This window comes from Dermacentor silvarum, chromosome 11, assembly GCF_013339745.2.
Source record: "Dermacentor silvarum isolate Dsil-2018 chromosome 11, BIME_Dsil_1.4, whole genome shotgun sequence".
NCBI classification, from domain to species: domain Eukaryota; kingdom Metazoa; phylum Arthropoda; class Arachnida; order Ixodida; family Ixodidae; genus Dermacentor; species Dermacentor silvarum.
In genome coordinates, this window is record NC_051164.1 from 61,145,580 (window position 1) to 61,166,311 (window position 20,732).

Consider the following 20,732-nt stretch of genomic DNA (forward strand, 5'->3'; position numbering starts at 1 on the left):
ATGTCTCATCCTCTCCTGTTCACATGACCTGCGTGACACCGCCGGACAGACAGAGGGCGAAGGCTCGACTTAGAACAGCTCCGCTGTTAAAAGGCATGCAACACGACAATCTCTAAACGGCACTCTCACGCACACACAGTCTACTCAATGTGACAGATTATTCGCAGCCCGTACGCGCGTAGCTAAAGACGGCACCTGTATGCCACAAAAATGACAACGAAGCAGCATTGCCCGAGTGTAGCTGACTGTAATCCACCCATTTCATGGCCAATCCCCCATAGCGGGTAGTAAGTAGCCACGTGTTCGATAGGCCACAACAACAACAAGCTTCTTCGTCTTCTGCGCGGAGTTAGCGGTTACAGAGTAGCGGCCCAGAGAGGGCGTTCACACATCATTTATGTTTCGAACGCCGCAACACGTGAGCTACAGTGGCGTGTTTCTCCGAACCCGTGCCTCGGCCAGCGACGCAAACGAGTTCCCAGCCGGCAGAAGCGACGATCGCCGCGCCAACGGAGCACGATGCTACGCCGAGGCTGAAATATCCGACAGGAGCTGCCGCGACCGTCCCGGCCCGGGATCGGGGCGCTCAGCCTACGGGGCGCCCAACGGTGACCGCAGTTGCGACCGCTCGCGTTCGGTCGTCCGCTTAGGGCGCCGCACCACGCGCGCGCTGCGTCGCGTTCATGCTGCCGGACGATGCGCAACGGTGAGACGACGAGGATCCAGCAGCTACACGATGCTCTACATCGAGCTCGCCTCTGCCGGCAGCGTTAGGTGGTGGCTCCCGACGAGCGGGCCGGAGGCCCGTCACCCATTGGACGTCGCGCGCGGACTTATCTCGGCAAACCCGATAGCGCTGTCCATAAAACGGAGGCTGCACCCGGTCGCGGGTCAGCGCTATGCCGGCAACACCGCGGCCGCCGCTCCCGGCCAACCCGTCGTCAGCTGCGGTCCGCCGCCCATCGCCAGCTCCGAAGAAGCCGCTCGACAACGGGACGGCGTTGCGGCGCTGCTCGCCTCCCCGACGCCCGGCGGAAGTGACGTGCTACATCGACTCCGTCCTCCACGCGTAGCGGATCCGGAATACGCGCCGGCGACGACGTCACAGAGCCGTGGTGACGCCACCAGCGCCCGCCGCCGCCGCCGAGCTTCTGCTGCTGCTGCCCGCGGCGGCGTCTCAAAGATGGCTCTCCTGTTTTACACGCTCTACGGGTTTGCCATCATCTTCTTCGCCGGCTGGTGGTTCGTCTGGCTGCTTCATCTACTGGCCATCTTCAACGGGTGAGTCTTGGCGGTGCCCGAGTCTCTCGGGCGTCTTCGCCGAACACGGCTCGACCATCCATCCGTGCGTGCGAAGTGTGATCGCCCCCACCGTGCGCGCCCGGTCCCTGCTTTTAGAAGTGGTGGTCACTTTTCCTTCACCGAGACCGGCGTCCTTGGCTGGCGAGCCGTCGTCGCGCGAATTCCACGCCCCGTCGTGTTGTGTGCGATCGGGCACACGCCCGAGTACGGCTGCGGGAGCAACGGCTGTCCGCGTAGCGTCGTCGTCGTCTTCGTCGTGCCATACCCACACGACCGCCGCCGCCTCTTTGCTTCTTCGCAGAGCTCCCGCCGAAGTTAGTGGGACAGCCACGCATGCGACGCTAGCCGGCTTCGCGAAGAGGCGTGGAAGGGGGTGAAAGTGGGTTTCTGTCGGGGGACCAGGCCTAGGTTGTTGAGCCGGCGTCGACGTCGTCACGCTAGCGCGCCGCACTTCGAGAAACCGATCTCTGGTCGCTCCGGCGAGTGGCGCTCCCGAGCCAATCGCGCCCGCCACTCTCATAACAGACGGGCGGTGCACCCTTGGATTGTCGCCGTGATTTTGGCAGCCGCCGGCGCCGCGCGGGATGGGCGTGGTTTCTTTTTTTGTTTTTTATTCTCGGTGCCTCGGGAAAGGCAGTCGACGACGCATCGGCGACCGCCGAAAGGACGTTGGTGTCCTGGGCGCCTGCTTGTTTTTCTTTCTTTTCAATCCCTGCACACTGCCCTTCAGTACGGCCAAATGGGAGGAGGGTGGGGTTGCTGCCAACTTCCTTTCGGAGCATTTAAACTGGCACCACGCGCTTTCGCCCGCCTTGTCCAGCGGTCAGCGATCGCTGCGGCGCGCCAATTTTTCGTCCGCTTCGCTTTCTCGAATCTAGATGGTCGCCGGCACGCCTGAAGAAAGTTCGAAGTGTGATGAGTCTGATGACTGCCCCCTCAAAAGTGGCGTCCCATGAAAGCGTGCTGTCAAATGCTTGCGAGCGGGGTCGGCCCCGTCAAGCTTACCCCGTGTCCTGAGTCATGCGTCTGGAATGTCGCGTCATATCAGTAGGCCGATTGATGGTCGCGTGCTTTGGGAGTTACCGCCGCGAGTAGAAATCGTGGCTTGGACGTGCGGCTCTGGGGCGCATTGACCCGCTGCTTCGGGAGGGGGTTCGCGCCACAGGTCGCCTTTCTGTGTAGTCGTCTCTTCATTTTTTTTTTTTTTTCTTTCGCCCGCAGTTCTCGGAGCCGCTTTCTCGCGTTTTGGCGCCCGCAGTTGTCGGAGCCGCTTTCTCGCGTTTGGCGATGCAAATTTCGTTCTCGTCCGGCACAACTGGACCTTTCGAACGAAGTTGCACCGCGAGTAACCGGATTACTCGCCAATGCAAGCCCGTATTCCATCCTATTAGCCCGGCCCTCGCCAAACGTCGTTCCTGTAGTTCTGCCTGTCTTTTTCTTTCTTTCGCGTCGAGATTTCGAGGTCGCAGACGTTGCCGTGTCGTCTTCGGCGTGGCTTACCACGCGAGCCCACTTTGATTTCGGGGACGATACGGGGCAACGTTGTATCGAGGACGGACGCACACGACGATGTCTTCGAAACCGTTTCATCCGGCGGTGACCCTTTTTAGCTTTTTTTTTTTTTTTTTTTTTTTTTTTCGCTGGGCTTCGGTATCGTGAAATTCTACCGCGATGGCGTTTGCGAGTTTTCTTTTAGCACCCCTCACTGTGCAGTGGCGTGTTTGTGTCGAAACGTGGTGAAATGTGGCTGGAGTGGTGGGGTACACGGCGCTATTGTGGCGGCCCTCGTATGAGGAAAGAGTGTTTTCCGCCTGTGCTCTCACGCCCTGCGCGGTTTGGCGCGTGGAATGTGTCATTTGCGCTTCTTTCGTATACCGCGCATGTTTGGGAAAGCGGACGCGGAAGACGGCGACAGAAAATATACGCTGTGTCGTGCTTGCGTGGAGACATCTGTGAGAGCTTCTGCGGCAGTTCGTTAGGATCGAGACACCGTAGCGTAGGTCAGTTTTATAATTGTAGAACACCTTCCATAAATCAAAACCATTGGGCAAGTATTTTTCCTGCTGGTGAACTTGAATACGTTACTTTCGTCACCGTAACTCATTTTTCTGAAAGTAATGTTCCTACAGTTAATTCCGTGCGATTTTTTTTTTTGTCTTTATTTGTGCGTGTGTTGAGAGATAAAAATCAGAACACGTCTACAACTAACGAGACCAAAAGACGAGTTTTTTTTTATATTTGTTGATTTAGTCTATGCTGAAAGTTTAGAACAGACACCACTGTTTTGACGAAAGTGATCTCACACTTTTTTTTTTTCTTTCGCCCACTAAAGTCTCACAGGTCGTCCACTTTCACGCCTCTCATAACCTAGATACTATATCCGTGCTGCCTAAACCCCATTGATAGCGCGCATGAGTGCCTTGTAAACAATCTGATGATGCTCTCTGTACTTCTTTTGACTTAACATTCTCACCGCCGAGATTAACATATTTCTATTGTTGCAATTGCAATTATACCGGATGCATTAACCGGGCACTAGGTGGCGTCCACCACGCATGACGTCACTATGCGGGGTGTGCTTGGTGGGCAAATGCGTTTGGGGCTCGCTCGTGCTCGGCGGCAAATTTAGTAGCACCGAAAATTTTATGCTAGGAAACAAACCGTCTGCTTTTGCTATGACACTTCAGCTCGTGAATAACATGTTCAACCAATGGCCTCCGTGATTGCCGTGTTGTGGCAACCGGGGAGTTTGTACTATCTAGTTCACTATAGTTTGAACAGACGACGATGTCCATGATCTCGTTAGCCGTTACACGGCAGTTGTTTTGACGGAGTGTGGCGAAGTTAGGAAGCGCTTGTTAATGGGTCTCCCTGCATCGTCGCTTCCTAGCATGGTGTATTACCTTGAGGGCATCAGGTCGCAACTCACAGCGGAGAATTATCATTAATTGCAGCGCAGTTATGCACATTTACAGAATTTTTTTTTCTTTCCTATCTGAACAAGTGGACGTGTAACTGAACGTAACCTTTCTTTCCTTGGAGTCCACTCCTTCTGTTTGAAATTATGTGTGCCCTAGCTGGGTGTTAAAACATGCTTTCAGCTGGTGTTGATATTGCAATGAAAAAAAAAAAATGAAAAAAACGCGCCGGTGTGCTTTACAGCCACTCCAGAGATTGGCGTTGTGGAGTTTCGGCTTGGCGCCCGGTTTTCTAAACATTTTCTATTATTTGGCTGTGGTTTTTGCTCCAGGAATTGGTGAACGATGTTGCGTGACCTCACACTAAAACTCCACTGTTCACTGTAAAATAACTTACTCCCTTAAAAGTCAATAAAGGGGTAAATAAGTATGATTTACATTCTTACACCCGTTTTGTGCGCTTAACGCACAAAACGATTTACAGCCCTGTTCACTTTTAACGGTGTAAATTATTTTACAGTTTATGGTGCGGATGGGTACGATAACACTACGATAACTCGGGGCACTGTATGTATAATCTTTGCCGCAGTCTCGCATAGCGCGTGACACCAGGATATGCATGGAAAACGTCGCCGAGTTTATGATAACTACAGCGACTGCGTGCTGTACGTCGTGTGGTTTTGTGATATCGGTGACATTATCGATAGTAATGCGAACCCATCTCGATATTATAGCTTGATAGTGATTCTGCTATTAATATAATTCTGCATCAATCGGTGCGCGCCCGTGCGCATCGCTCGCTTCTCTATTTACTTACGCGGGCCGCAGTACCTCGTTTTAAAGCGTTGTCGGGTACATTTTGTCGCCGTCGATTGTAACCCGTCGTTGTCAGTCTGCAGTCGATATATGAGGTTCTGCTGCCGATCATCAGTATTGGGGGTCGCGACCTCCCCCTCCGACTGGGGAAGGGACGGAAAAAACGTTCGTGTAACGTTTATTAAGAACCCTGGGTGGCCGAAATTGATTATCACCACCACCAATCACAGAGAAGTGCGTTAACGCTGACGAAGTCTCTTGTTAGCACAAATCCAAAGAGAGACAGTGAGGTTTCCATTTCAGATATTTTCTGTATCCGCGTACTTTTCGCGGACAACTTATGCAACGAAATGAAATACTCGAAGTACGAAGAAAAAAGAAAAAAAGAACACTGCGGTTCCTGCGTGTGCTTATTATATAATACCATTTCTGTCACCATTAACGATCAGCGACGCTATATCGGGATAACGTCCTATAAGACCTTATATTTACGCGAACGGACACATCTTTTTTTAATTTTTCGTTTCAACGTACGATACAAGACTGAAATCGCCCACTGCGAACATTTTTCGAAAAAGTTGCTTGTCATTGTGTACACGCCGACTTCGTGGTATCTGTTCCAATAAGATACCCGCGTCCTGTTTGGATCTTGAGCCCGCAGTATGTAATAATTTTTTTTTTAGTAACTGCGACGCTGACGGCGGCGGAAATGCGTCTGGAGTGTTTAATATAATTGCTATCGCAATAAATGTTGCATACTCCCCACGCACTGTGCGATAAGAAATGTGCTGTTGACTTTAACGTCTAACGCGCCCCGCCACCTCGCACACGTGCCAATTGTCTCTGCTATATATATATATATATATATATATATATATATATATATATATATATATATATAGTTGTGCTTACGCTTTGATTAAAGGACGAGCCAGGTCACCGGCAGTAGCAGCCCGAGCTTAGAACGATGGTGTGCGCCTCTTCTCCTCTGGGACAATCATAAGTCTTAAAGCATAGTTAACTTAGTGTTTGCACAAGAGAAATGTGTGCGCGCGATCGTGACCTGACAGGTTGACCGTGGTATTTTCATAGAGGTTCGATTTCACAATCGGACGCGTATAATTATTTTAAGACGATCGAATGCCTTTCTTTGGCCCTTTCGTCCGTTTTCGTGGTGGTCGCGGTGGTACTATGTCCTCCTGAGACCCGAACACAACTATGGGACATGTTCGCTCTTCGAGGTGGTTTTTATTGTCTGCTGTTATGTTATGAACTTGAAAAAAAAATATTTCTTTTTTTTAATTTAAATACCACGGTTAGGTGCCAAAAGCTGCGTCACTCCATGTACGGGAACTATCTCCATCATCTCCTCATGTTTGCTACGGATAAACTTGCGTTTTGTTGCTTAAATTAACGCAGTGATGTAGATTTAACTAGGTGTAGCGCATTGCCATGTTGCTGCCGCGTCCGTTATTTTTCACTCACCTCAAGGTTACTTTCACACCTCAAGGTTACTTTCGGCCGTCTGGGACGACCCGGAGGTCTATAGATCAATTTAGTGTCTAATTTCCTCGAAAGCGGATTACAAGAATGTGAGTAAAGCACGTCATTACAGTTACACATGCCCCGTACTTCATATATCCCAGAGTGAATCTTTTGCGTAGCCACTTCCGAGTGAGTTTCTAAAAATAGTTGAAGGCAACGTGCAATGTATTTGTACAAAGGGGTCTTAGGAGGATATAGATCGGACTTTTCACCGCATATATTATGCTAAGCAGTGCAAAGGCGCCGGTGCAAAGGACACGTACGTTTCTCGCGCGCAATTCCGAGTTGCGGGGTGCGTTCTTATTTGAAACGCCGGCCAATGTAAGCTATAGTAGTAGTGATTTTATCGAAGAAGAAAATTAGGCTTATTTCTGCTGCCCAATAGGGAGGAGCACGGCGCAGCGTCCAATTATTAACTGGGGGTATACTGCATAAGGGGTGGGGTTTACAAATCTCGATTGTTAGCTAATTAGTGGCCACGTGCGTTCAATGAAGAATGTCAGTGTTAAGCTTCTTAATACTGTGGCACCTAGTAGACGGCCACCTCTAAGTGTCCTCGCCGCAATAACGTATGTATTTCAAGCTCGCGGTTCGCTCAATTAAGCGAATACATTTCCAGAAGCGTTCGCACCTTCGCTCGCATCGACAAGCATCGTGGACGGGTTTCTGTTAAATTTTTAAGCAGCGTCCACGGTCGGCTAATTAGCGTTTTGACGAATCGGCGCGCATTCGAGAATGTGCGTGTCTCGCAGCACAACGCCACGTGCGTGGCAGCGTGTTTGTTGTGCTGAGAAAGCTTGTTTTCCCTTGGCAGGTGCTCAAGGAGTCGTCTTATCTCGGGCGGACGACGGGGTTGGGATGCTGCGTATACGCATGTCAGATACAGGCCGTGTATACATGGGCCTTTTTTTATGTATAGTGTGTCCCAGCTAACGTTAGCCAAGGTGCGTGTTCAACGAAGAAAAAAAATAATTAGAAGGACACGGTGCAAGGCAGTATTTTAAGACCTATTGGTGTTCGGTAGTCTAACCTTTGGTGACCGAACACCATAGTTCTAATAACTGTACTTTGAACTGTTTTTTTTTTTTTTTAGCACCTTGGCCATCGTGCCAGACGACGGCGAAAGCGTCGTCTGCTACGTGAATACTAAACGCCTCCTGCCTAATCAATATCGATGTTGCATCGACGGGAGGCTATCGACGTGAAACAAACAATTGTTCGCGATACCACCGCGGTGGCATATGTCGCGTCCCATTCGTTGTGGGCGATTCTGTTGCATTTGTTTTACGTTCCAATTTATATATATAAGTGGTTAAGCTGAAGGCAACCCGTGCAACTGCATACGTGGAGCGAACGTCAAACGTGGAGCTAACAAAACCTCTCAACTCCGCAGTGTCACTGAACGCCTTAAGTCGTCGTCTTTCGAATTCGTTGTTCGTCTCCTTCGCTGTATTTGTGTCTCCGGCTGCGATCGTAACCCCTCTCGCGAAGTTTCTTGTTTTGTTGTCAGTTTCGCTTTTTAAGTATACTTTTTTTTTTTCTGGGACGGGAAAATATGTGAGCAGGCAGCAATGCTGTCGTCGGGTCTCGTTTCGTTTTTCCCTTCGCTGACAATGCACAAATGACTGCCAAGGCGAAAACGTGCCACTCGAGACACCTGGCGTGTGGCCTCGTGAGGCGTTGCCGAAGCCAACACAATGCAAAGCGGTCAACGCCGCAAGGCGTTGCAGGCCTTGCGCTATGTCGCGCACGTAGTGTGTATTACCCACTTCTCTGCGCTCTCCGGAGCAAAAATTCGTCGTATAGTTCGAGCTCCCGTTTCAGACTTTTTTTTTTTTTTTTTTTTTTTTTTTTTTTTTAGTGGCAGGAGCATCCAGTGGGGTTCAAGATAGGTACGATATCGGAGCATAAGTTTAGTTACAAGATGAGTTACTGAAGTGTCTGGAATAATTAGAATTAATTAGGAATCCCTCGTGATATGGATATCAGAGCATAAGCTTAGCTACAAGTTGTGTAACTGAAGTGTCTGGAATAATTACAATTATAAATCACTCATTGTGATAATGATATCAGAGCATAAGTTTAATTACGAGTTGAGCCTAACTGAAGTGTCTGGAATAATTGGAATATAATTAGAAATCATTGATTGCCGCACACCAAAGCACAGAACACCAACGCCGAGGTGCGAGCGCCACTAAGAGACACCTAAGTCAAAGATTAAGGTCGCCTACTGTTTCTTTTTTCTTTTTTTTTCCTGTATATTTCTTCGATGATTGCGAAGAGGAGCGCAGGTAGCGTGCAGCAAAAAGCGCTTTCTAGTCTGCGTTTGCAGTTGTGCTGGTACAAGTTGCCAATAGCTACGAGACGAAATTTTGCGCCGAAAAAAAAAAAAAACTTTAGTTCTGACGCGCTCTTCTACGAACATGATCGGCATTGGGTCCATATTTTATTAGCGAGTCCTTCTTTTTTCTCTTCTTCTTCTTTAGATCCACACTCTTCACCCCTCGTCAGTTTTATTCGTGGCCGTAGGTCAGAGTTCTTCACTTCGCAAATGCAGCAGCTATACGAGGGAGAAGATTATCATATGCGATTAGCTTAGTTATTTTTTTTTGTGCGATGATATCGGTTGGCCAAAAATCTCCGATTCGGATTATCCGTACGTTCGCATTATCCGCACGAACCCTCCTCACCACCGGGGTCGACCACTCTGTGCGAAGGGCTATAGAAAAGAAATTCATTGAATCCAAGGAAATGCGTTGGGGGGGGGGGGGGGGGTAAAGGAGCATATGTGTGCCTATATACCACGTGTAACTTCCGACCCCCCCCCCCCCTCTTTTTTCGGTGAATGACGTCCCAATTACAACTTTTGATAAACATTAGAAAAAGAAATACTAGCAAATGCCAAAGAGCCCTGAATTTTTCTAATAACACACTCGAGACCTTGCAGGCGATCGAATGTGCTCCGAGCACTCGATTTCTGCCAGCGAGAGCGACCTGTAGAGCGCTCGAAAGCGACCAGTATAGAATGCACCATAAAAGGCACTTCTTTCTGCTAACCAGTTCCGGTACCCAAGCAGAGGATGCGTCGTGACGTTATATGACAACCTTGGTGGGACGTCATATGACACCTTGGCGCGCTTCACTGTCTTCTCTTTTCTGTCCCCTTTTCACGAAATGTATCTCGCGCCACAATCGAGTATACCTGGGAAATCTAAGCACCAACTTGCCCAAGAAGTTAATATATATATATATATATATATATATATATATATATATATTAGCTCATACCTTGAGCACAGTCAGACGAAACGCGCGCACCGCTCTCATTCTGTAATCCTCGACTGCGATTCCTTTCTCATGGCACCTGTTCTGCAACTGTTCTGCACCTGTTCTGCAACAACAGAACGAGCGCTAACTTTCAGCTTGCGCTATTCGACGTGCGGCAACTATCTTAACAGCAAGTACTACTAGAGTGTACTTCTAATAGACCACCCGATATCTGTTGTACGTCATTACATAACACAACCCAACTCCACTCGGACGACAAAGGATGTCTCGCGCAAGTATAGTGGGTTACGCAAGGGGTATTTTTTGGGACCGAATTGAATACGAATCGAATGCAGTCGACTCTCGTTCATTCGGTACTTTCGGGACCGCGAGATTTAGTCGAATTATCCTAAAGGTCGATATAACAGACGGCGTCAAAAGAACGAATAAAATCTATCTAATGGCTTGAAGTAGTCTGTCGACAGATTACTTACATTACATAACCACGTATATGTGGTTGTCGGTCAGTGCGCCCACAGACCTCCACACTGTCGTCGGCTGCGATGACGAAATCCTCAAAAGAGAGATTGGCCATGGCACAGCGCAAGTTTTCGTCACCACTGCAGGGCAGGTTAATTGCTGCCCTCACGTGCGTCGCCTAGGGAAGCCGTATCGCCGTTCGCTAAACTTGTTGTGATTCAGAGTTTTTTTGTACTGACCGCTAGGTGCATGGCGAGTGATGATCGTATCAACCGAAGCGGCATGCTTTCGTGTTCGGAAATAAACGGGTTTTTCGTCCGTAGCAACGTATGGTTTCTCGCCGGCACTTCCCCAGTGCGCTTGAATTAAGCGAGACGTCGAATTAACGGAGGTCGACATTGCCAGAGGCTAGTCGAATCGAATGCCATATACTTCTTGAATAGTTTTCTAATAACGAACAGCCGTTTATCAAAATTACTTATAAAAGAAACGTTCACTTACTAGTGTTCACAACGGTAGCGAGTTTTTCTGTCATTATACCGCTGCACGGTCATGAAGCGTTGTTTGTTATAGGAGCGCAACTGTAGCACCGAAGCCAAAATAAGCAGCTTGTTCGAAGACTCGCGACTGCATGTCCTATGAGACCGAATGCTCGCGGTTTTTAGTCGGGCTCCCTGAGCGACGTAGTGAGTTACCGTAATTGCTCGCGTTTTAGGCATACTGTGGCTGCGTCGAGGTGAAATTTATTGCGTTATTGCTGCTGCGCAATATTGTTTGATCGCGCATAGTTGAAAATTGGAAATACTCGTAAAATATTTGTGTTTACGCGTAGAGACTATTCAATTCGAAGTCCGAGTCGAATAGGGCTGTGTTCAATTCGTTACTCGATAGTTTTGAGCGTTCGCGCAGCCCTGCTCTCCATTGGTGAGCATGCAGTTGCGCCGGGACTGCATTCAGTCTGTCCTGATCTCAGCCAATCAGATTAAGCCCCTTCAGCAAGACGCGCGCACAAAAGCCAGATTAAAGTTTTTGAGCACGCATTCATTAGTGAACCGTACGTTCGGAATTTTGGCTTGACCTTTTACCCGCACTTAATTAACCCTTTCAGACGCCACTTTATCCTGTTGACTGAAAACCTACTTTCACCACATTTCTTAAATCTTCAGGATCATAGAAAGTGTTCAGCTGCAGGAATGATTAAGAACTTTTAATTCTTTAGTGAGTTTTGTCAATTAAGTTTACAGAATGTGGACTCCACGCGAAAACTCTCTACAGGAACATCAAATATGAGAACGTGAACTATTTTGTGTATTGAAAAGCTTGAAAAGCACTTATGCAGCAGCTTGAAAATTATGCCTGGTGCATGGCATTGTGAAAAAAAAAAAAAAAAAAAAGTGAACCCGCTATACGTACAACATACTGACACCAAGCAAAAACACCCCAACCGTCTGCCTTCCCACTCATTTTACTAAACCATATCGCACATTTTATCCAAAATTGTAGCACAATTCCAGTCATAAGTGTTTCAAGATATGCGACACATTAAAAAAAACTCGAGGAGTGAGCGACTCATCCAACACCATCACAATTGGAGGACGCTTAAGCTTCGCCTTTTAAGAGTGGAACGCGATATCATTCAAAGATCCGTGGCTGCTTATCGGGCTTTTTTTTTTCTCGTATATTCAAATTACAATCCGACGCTATCACGTCTGTAGGTTGTATAGTTAAGTCGGACTTTACGATTTTTCTGGCGGAGTTTACTTTGAGAAATTCAAATTTGTGTTCACTAACCCCTTGCGCCTCGCGGAGGGCCGGTGTGATCGGGGTGGTTCGGGATGAATTTCTCCGCCACGGATGCCTCGGACGCCGATGTTTACGCCGACACCGATGCCGACACCGATGCCGACGCCGACACCGACGCCGTATTTTCAGCGACACGGGGCCCTTAACGCTATCGAGTTAATAGAGTCTTAGATTAGGGGGACGCAAGCGTTGGGGCCCGCTAGCGCTTGGGGCCACGGTACTGCGCATGTGCAGACCCTTCTGCGCATGCATAGTACTGTATCCCCTAGCGCTAGGAGGCCCCAACGCTTGCGTCCCCCTAATCTAAAGCTCTCTAATATCATTCCTTTCATCAGTGCTTTTGCTGTAGATGCACTACCTTGGTGCACACAATTGTGCATACATAGCGTCTGAAAGGGTTAAACACTATATATATATATATATATATATATATATATATATATATATATATATATATATATATAAGCTGCATAAGCTGTCCCTCAATACTCGGGGAGTTCCTGCCGTACGTATGCGCTTCCGTGCTTATGTGTACGTGCAGCCGCATATACGTACTACATGCATACGCGCATACACGCAAACATACATGCCGGGCAGCCGTTGCTCGTGTTGTGGGGATAAACAATGAGTCCGGGTGCCGCTTGCGCAAAACCACAGCGCGTGTAAGCGCGTTTCACGTGCGCGGACGTTTTACTAAGCGCGCGCGTCCGCCGGTGTGTTGCGTGTATACCGAACGTATGTATGTGTACGCGTGACGTTTCTTCGCTTCTGTAAACGGCGCGCGCACATCTGTGAATGCGAAGGTTGTCCCTGCGTTCCTTTGCACGGTCCGCGCTCTGTGTATACGATGCAGGTGAGAGTGCGGAAAGCTCGTTGGCCTTCTATGTACGCACACAAAAGACGCGACACAAGAGGGAGAGAGTGGCTGAAACACGTATGCGCAGACTCGCAACTACGAAATTTCTTGGCTCTGCACGCGATATATATATATATATATATATATATATATATATATATATATATAACGTGTGCGTGTAAATACCTGAAGGCATATGTAACAAAAATATTGTACAATAACTTTCAAGGGGATTTTACTGCTGTTCGTTATACACAATATTTCGTTATATGTGGTTTTGGTATATCCGGGTTCCTCCGTATTACCCAAGGCCTGCCACTGCCAAGGCGTCGAGCTGCACAGCACGGGGCCGTGCAGACTCTAAAATATTTGTCCACGGTCTTATTATTATTATTGTTTTTATTACTTTTTTTTTTAAGCGAGGCTTTCTTAGCGAGCCTTCGCGAACTTTGGCAGGCCGTGACTGTCGCTGTCCTGCCAAGTAGCTCTCCAACAGAGAAGGCTGAAATTAGTCGTCTGATGGCGAAATCGAACCTTCATTTCCCAGCACGAGAGACCGCGACGCTCTCTAACCGTTATAGGCCGCATCCGCATGCACATAACACGTCTCTCGTGCCAACGCCATGTTCTCATCAACCTGTCAGACGAATGGTGCGCGCGTCACACCACGTGCATGCGCGTGACGCCCTTGTGCACCCCTGGATACTCGTGCGCTCATCGATGCTCGTAAGGAGAGGTTTACGAGCTCACCTGGAAATCCAGTAAACGCGTCGCTTTCATAAGCGTGCCTCCCGCCCGCTCTCATTTAACGAAAACATGTTAGGCGTAACGTTAAGAGACAGGAAGAGAGCGGTGTGGATTCAGAGAGCGAACGGGGATTATAGCCGATATTCTGGTTGACATTAAGAGGAAGAAATGGAGCTGGGCAGGCCACGTAATGCTTTGGGCAGATAACCGATGGACCATTAGAGAGTTACAGAATGGGCGCCAAGTGAAGGAAAATGCAATCGAGGACGGCAGACTACTAGCTGGGGTGATGAAGTTCGGAAATTTGCATGCGGAAGGTTGGAGTCAACTAGCGCAAGACAGGGGTAACTGGAGGTCGCAGGGCGAGGAGGCTTTCGTCCTGCATGCAGTGGGCATAAGATTGGCTGATGATGATGATGATAACCTCGAAACCTTAGAACACATTCCGGAAAGCCTCGGAGCTCCCTAAATAATTTAATCTATGATAGCTTTTTACGCAGTCACATTCAGTTTCATTTGTAAGCGTCATGACGTGATGGCGCAGAAGGTGGCCACGTGGGAGTAGGGCACTGTGACGGTTTGGTACTCGCTCTAGTTCGCTCGGTCGTCTTTGTGTGCTGCTACATCATGTCGTATCGATGTTCTGGTTCCACGTGACCACCCTCCCCCCGTCACGACGTCACGAACTTTACAACCGAAACTGAAACGTGTTACGTAAAAAAAAAATAATAATATACTTAATTCTTTAGGACGTTTTGACGCTTGCCAGTATTTATTGGGTTTCGAGGTCCAGAACTTTTCGTATGAGAAAGAAGATAAATCGAAAAACTATAATGTCAGTATATTCGTCCAATGAGCTGTGTTATTCGCAACGCTCTCGCCTCTCTCCACTTAAAACACTCGCTCGCATCCGTTTCGGATAAAAAAAAAAAAGTCCTTCTGCGCACATTACGTGTTCGGCCTCTGTTGACTCGTATGTATGCGTCATGCAAGAGGACGACGCTGAGTATGCAAGCGCAGCGAAAGCATCGTGACGAGACGAGGCACTGACGGTGCGCCTCAGGTCTGCGTCTTTGTATAAGTAGCCCGCGGGCCGACGTTTGCTGCCGTAAGTAGCCGGCAAGGTGGTGTTTGATCGTTAGCCGCCACTTCGTATAACACAGTTTCCTTCCTTCCCTCTAGGTTCTTTCTTTCTTTCGTTCAGGATAGTTTCAGTGTGGGCTTGTTCGTGTGGCATCGTAAGGTATTATCTAGCAGCGCAAGCAAGGAACACGGCCACAAACAAGACACAAATAGACACACACGGCGGTAACCTCCAGCGACAGTCTGTTTTCGGAAAGCAGCCCGCACTTATCCCTTTTCGCCGAGGAGTTTGCTCTAGAGGAACGAGATGATGGCATTTTCGCGGCGGCGCGCCGCACGTTGCCTTAGACGTAAGTGCTCGAATACGAAACTATAATCGCTTCTACCCTGCGACTGTGCGATCAGCCGTCGGAAATGCGACTGACTGGGTGTTCTTAACGAACCGTGTTCCATTCATGCTGCGAAGTGCGGAACGGTATAGAGGCAAGATGTGCAGTAGTTGGCTGCAAAAACATAGTGACTGCTGACATATTAATGAATGGAATGAATCTGCGTGACCAGGTCCACGGACCTCTGCTACATAAGCAGACTGCCTCTCTTGCCAGCCCTTCGCAATTGACGGTTTTGGTCGAGGATTGAAAAAAAAAGTCGCAGTTTTCCCTGAAAGGCGAAGCATCAATTGCGATAGCAAATTAGTAAAGAGCTATACGGAGCAGGGACAGTAGTTTTATCGGTTGCATAAACTTGCACGCATTCGCTTACTAACTGAATTAACAAGCGTGGTGTCAGCACGCACAAGCGAACATCAATAGATCACACTCCGATGACCGCAGACAACCACTGTCAAAACGCTGGCAGCAAGCGCAGCCGCCGCATGCAGCGAGCGCAGGTTTGTGCGGTCTATCGCTTCAACGGAAACTGAGCGGCGAAAGCACTGCGCGTACAAAGGCGAGGTCTGTGTGGAGATCGCTTTCAAGATACGGTGCGCGCGAAGTACGCAGTTGCTCGCATAGTAGAAGCCGCACCCGCTCCCTCCCGCGCTGCCTTACCGCTTTCCTCCTTTCGCGTAGGAGATTGAATCGCCGATCCCCTTGCGGCCGGGTCGCAAGATACGCATACCGCAGCACAGCGCCGCCCCCTTTCCCTCCCTCCCATCCCCCCACGGCGAAAGCGCGCCTCCCTCGCGCGCTTTCACTCGCACATACGGCATACGGCGCGCGGCGGCGATTTTATCGCCCTTGAATCCGCTTGGAGTGTCCGTATAATTCCTATTGCAATAAAAAAAATGCACTCATCCGCCAGCGCTCATTTCAGGTCGCAAGAAAGTTGTCGCTTTAAACTGATGCTGACGTCACGTTCACCCGACACGTTGTCTGCAAATCACTGCGTCCGGTTTCTGAAGAACACGAGACACACATAGGGAGTTGAGCAGCAGTTGTGACTAAACCGGGCTCTGGTATAAACTGCGCGTATTGTTTTCTGTCTCTTTCTTTCTTTTTGTCGTTCCTCCATGTGTGTAACTCGGCATGAATCACGTGTCCCTGCAGTCGTGGGCCTGGCAACCGTGTTTCGGCTACGCGGTGTGCGCGCCGACGGGTCCGATGCACCTGCGACCCGACGCGTCGTTTCGGTGGAAGCGCCTTTTGATGTACGCACGCTGCGTCATTGCGCTGCTATAGTTACGCATTCGGAGGAGTCGTATTATAGTCGTATCCCGTAGGCCGTGGCAGTCCCGCCGCGCTCATTCGTGGAACGTTGCAGTGGCCGTTCATACTGTACCGCTCAATTCTGTCTCGACTTTCGCGCTCAATCCCCCGAGTCAGGTTGAAAAGGACGCTGAAGAGAGACACTCGATCAGTTAAAGGGACAGGCAACCGCTCAGTCATGCGCGACTTCAATGCAAAAGTGGGGGAAAAGCAGGGTGGTGAGCAAGCAATTGGCAACTACGGCATCGATTCTAGGAACGCTAGAGGAGAGATGTTGGTAGAATTCGCGGAAAGGAATATAGGCTCCGAATAATGAATACCTTCTTCAGAAAGCGCAGCAACAGGAAGTGGACCTGGAAGAGCCCTAATGGAGAAACAAGAAATGAAATATATTTCATACTCTCTGCCGATTCCAGCAGAGTGCAGGATGTAGAAGGGTTAGGTAGGGTAAAGTGCAGTGACCATAGGTTAGTGAGGTCTAGGGTTTCTCTCAATTTGAAGAGAGAAAGAGTAAAATTAGGCAAGAAGAAACAGGCCAACCTAGACGCAGTAAGGGTAAAAGCCGACCAATTCAGGCTGGTGCTCGCAAACAAATATGCAGCTTTAGAACAGAAAGATGAAGATAACATAGAGGTAATGAATGAAACCGTAACTAGGCTGATCTCAGAAGCAGCAATTGAAGTGGGAGGTAAGGCACCAAGGCAACCAGTAGGTAAGCTCTCCCAAGTAACAAAGGACCTAATAAAGAAACTGACAAAACATGAAAGTGGCAAACTCGAGAGATCAGATAGAATTCGCTGAACTGTCAAAACTGATCAACAAGAAGAAAGTAAGGCATATTCGAAATTATAACGTGGGAAAGATTGAGGAAGCCGTAAAATATGGATGCAACATGAAATAGAAGAAAACTTGGCATAGGACAAGGCAAGTGGTATACACTGAAAGATAAGTAGGGTAATATCATCAGCAATTTCGATGACATAGTAAAAACAGCGGAATAATTCTATACTGACCTGTACAGTGCCCAGAGCAGCCAAGCTACTTTCATTCTAAGTAGTGATGAACAGGATACAGAGGCTCCTTCTATAACTAGCGATGAAGTTAGAAGGGCCTTGCAAGAAATTACCAGGGGTAAAGCTGCCGGAGAACGTGGAATAACAGTCGATTTAATCAAAGATGGAGGAGATATGCTTTAAAAACTTGCTGCCCTTTATACGCAATGCCTCACGACTTCCAGTGTACCAGAGAGCTGGAAGAACGCCAACATTATATTAATCCATAAGAAGGGAGACGTTAAAGAATTATAGACGCATTAGCTTGCCTTCGGTATTGTACAAAATATTCACTAAGATAATTTCCAATAGAATGGGGGCAACACGACTTCAGTCAACCAAGAGAACAGGCTGGCTTCAGGAAGAGATATTCTATGATGGATCCTATCCATTTCATCAATCAGGTAATCGAGGAATCTGCGGAGTACAATCAACCTCTCTATATGGCTTTCATAGATTATGAAAAAGCATTTGACTCAGTAGAGATACCAGCAGTCATAGCGGCATTGCGTAATCAAGGAGAACAGGAGACATACGAGAATATCTTGGCAAATATCTACAAGGAGGCCACAACTACCTTGGTTATCCACAAGAATAAGTGAAAGTTACTTATTAAGAAAGCGGACAGGCAAGGAGACACAATCTCTCCAATGCTATTCACTGCATGCTTCGAAGTATTCAAGCTCTTACTTAGACTGGGAAGGCTTAGGAGTGAGGATCGACGGCGAATATCTCGGCAACCTTCGGTTTGCGCATGATATTGTCCTATTCAGCAACAATGGGGACGAATTACAACAAGCGATTGAGGACCTTAACCGAGAACGTGTAAGAGTGGGGTTGAAGATGAATATGTAGAAGACAAAGATAATGTTCAATAGCCTAGATCGCCAGTCAGCCTCTACAGTCTGTAAAGGAGTACATTTATGTAGGTCAATTACTCAGGGGACCCTGATCATGCGAAGAAAATTTACACAAGAATAAAAATTGGTTGATGTGCATACGGCAGGCATTGCCAAATCCCGACTGGGAGCTTGCCACTGTTCTTGAAAAGAAAAGTGTGCAATCATTGCATTCTACCAGTTCTAACATATGGGCAGAGGTGAACAAAGAAGCTCGAGAATGTAGGTTTAGGACAGCACAAAGAACGATGGAACGACAAATGTTAGGCCTAACGTTAAGAGACGGGAAGAGAGCGGTGTGGATCAGAGCAAATGGGTATAGTCGATATTCTAGTTAACGTTAAGAAGAAGAAATGGAGCTGGGGCAGGCCATGTAATGCGTAGGATGGATAACCGGTGGACCATTACGGTTACAGAATGGATACCAAGAGAAGGTAAGCGCAGTCGAGGACGACAGAAAACTAGGTGGGGTGATGGAGTTAGGAAATTTGCAGGCACAAAGTGGAATCAGCGAGCGCAAGACAGGGGTAATCGGAGATCGCAGGGAGAGGCCTTCATCCTGCAGTGGACATAAATATAGACTGATGATGATCCGCTCAGAACATGAATCGAGATAACCCCGCTGGTGGAAAGATTGCCTATCGTATACGGGTTAAAACGAGCCACGTGTCTCTCATTAATTGTGAACTCACATTTTTAATTCACTAAAAGTCGCGAAAAGTGACCTACCGTCACGTGACCTTCGATTAGTGTACGTGGATCCTGGTCTTTTCATTAGTATTGAAATGCAGTACACTTTTTTTTTTGTTACAAGCTTTTTCTGACTTATAATGTGCTTCGTTTGTAGTTAGTAGAAAAGTGGCGCTGCCTGGCGCCTTCGTTTTCACTGTTTTCGCATGTGTGCCCTGCACTGGGTGATCGTTAAAGATCCCCGGATGGGGTAAAAGAAATTGATCCGGCGCAGCCGAATTGCAGGGGGTGTTCGTTGTCGGACGCCCATGCACCAAACCATATAGTATAAACTTGTACGGAGTGCGAAGAAAGCGCTTGTTTTGCTCCACTATAAGCTGTGATGCTTGTTCCTGCTCAACATTAGATGACCGTTGCCCGGCTTCACTTTCGGAACATTATCTCCACTACAGCAATAATACACCTATAAGCACTTCTTATGAGTTGTGAACGTGAAAGCATTAATGTCCAGTTGAACGCCGCTGAGCGGTTCTTCGAGCGAGCGCGCTCAGAAGCTTGGCACGTTTTGATTTCGCCTATTACCGAGGCGCAATTAAACCCAGACGAGAGCTCGCGCGTACGAGGAACGCACGGATAACGCCGGCTTGCGAGAGCGAGGGTGACGTGGCGTCGCGGCTATGTCCTCTCTCCCCTCACGCAATACCGCGGCAGCATGTGTTCCCTTTCGCCCGCTCTGCTCGCCATCATGGTACACACAGCGGCACGCGGGCTGCTCAAAGTAGGGTTCCTCGATGTCCTACTCGCCGGCCGCTACGGAGCGGGGGAGGAGGTTCGCATTGAGATACCCTAGCTACAGTGAACTAATGCTGGTTCACTGTACCCTAGCTCAAAGGGTGTCGCCACCCTGAACGGTGCCGTTGCTTTCGAGACACATACCCTATTTCTCCGCCGCCTGTGCTGACGGTGTGCAGCGGAAGACTGCTACGCATCCCTTGTCGCGAGACGCGCTTGTGTTGTCGCCGAAATGTCGTGACCTCCTTCCTTGGGTCATACACATGTCAGTGTCATATATACTTGCAAACCTATTTGTAACAACATTCACTGTTCTTAATGGCGTTCAGCGGCAAACTTAGTTCGATTCAGAAACCGAATAGCCCTAATTTTTTTTTATTTCGCGCATTAACCCCAGCGCCGGTACGTCATTGTGACGTCATTGATTTCAGAGTATCTTCCCGTACTTGGGATGTTGTGGCGCAACAAGTGTTCTCGAAACACATTCTAAGCGCACCCTTTGGCTCCCGCAGAATGCAGTGGAACCTCGTTGATACGATCTTCGCGGGAACCGGAAAATGAAACGTATCATCCGAAAATCGTATTATCCGAAATACATTGCTCCCATAAGCTATTGGCCGGAAAAGAACAAAAAAATCGGATTATAGCCGAAAAACGTATTATGCAGAATCGCGTCAACGACGTTACACAGCCCATTTTAGCGGATGAGAAGTTAACAAGGCGGAGGCAGACGCTCTCGAATCGTGACGGTCTCACGATTCGAGAGCGTCTGCCCC

At 48.4% G+C, this 20,732-nt stretch overlaps 1 protein-coding gene across 1 annotated transcript in view; it reads left to right on the forward strand.

Moving 5' to 3' along the window:
* Positions 1–325: 325 nt before the first annotated feature.
* The window catches only part of LOC119433404 (ceramide glucosyltransferase-like), a 69,536-nt gene continuing 49,129 nt past the window's right edge, over positions 326–20,732 (forward strand). Inside the window, exon 1 of the mRNA XM_037700594.2 lies at positions 326–1,281. Within this exon, the coding sequence (XP_037556522.1) occupies positions 398–1,281 (884 nt within the window). The 5' untranslated portion in view covers positions 326–397. The remainder of the gene's footprint in view (positions 1,282–20,732) is intronic.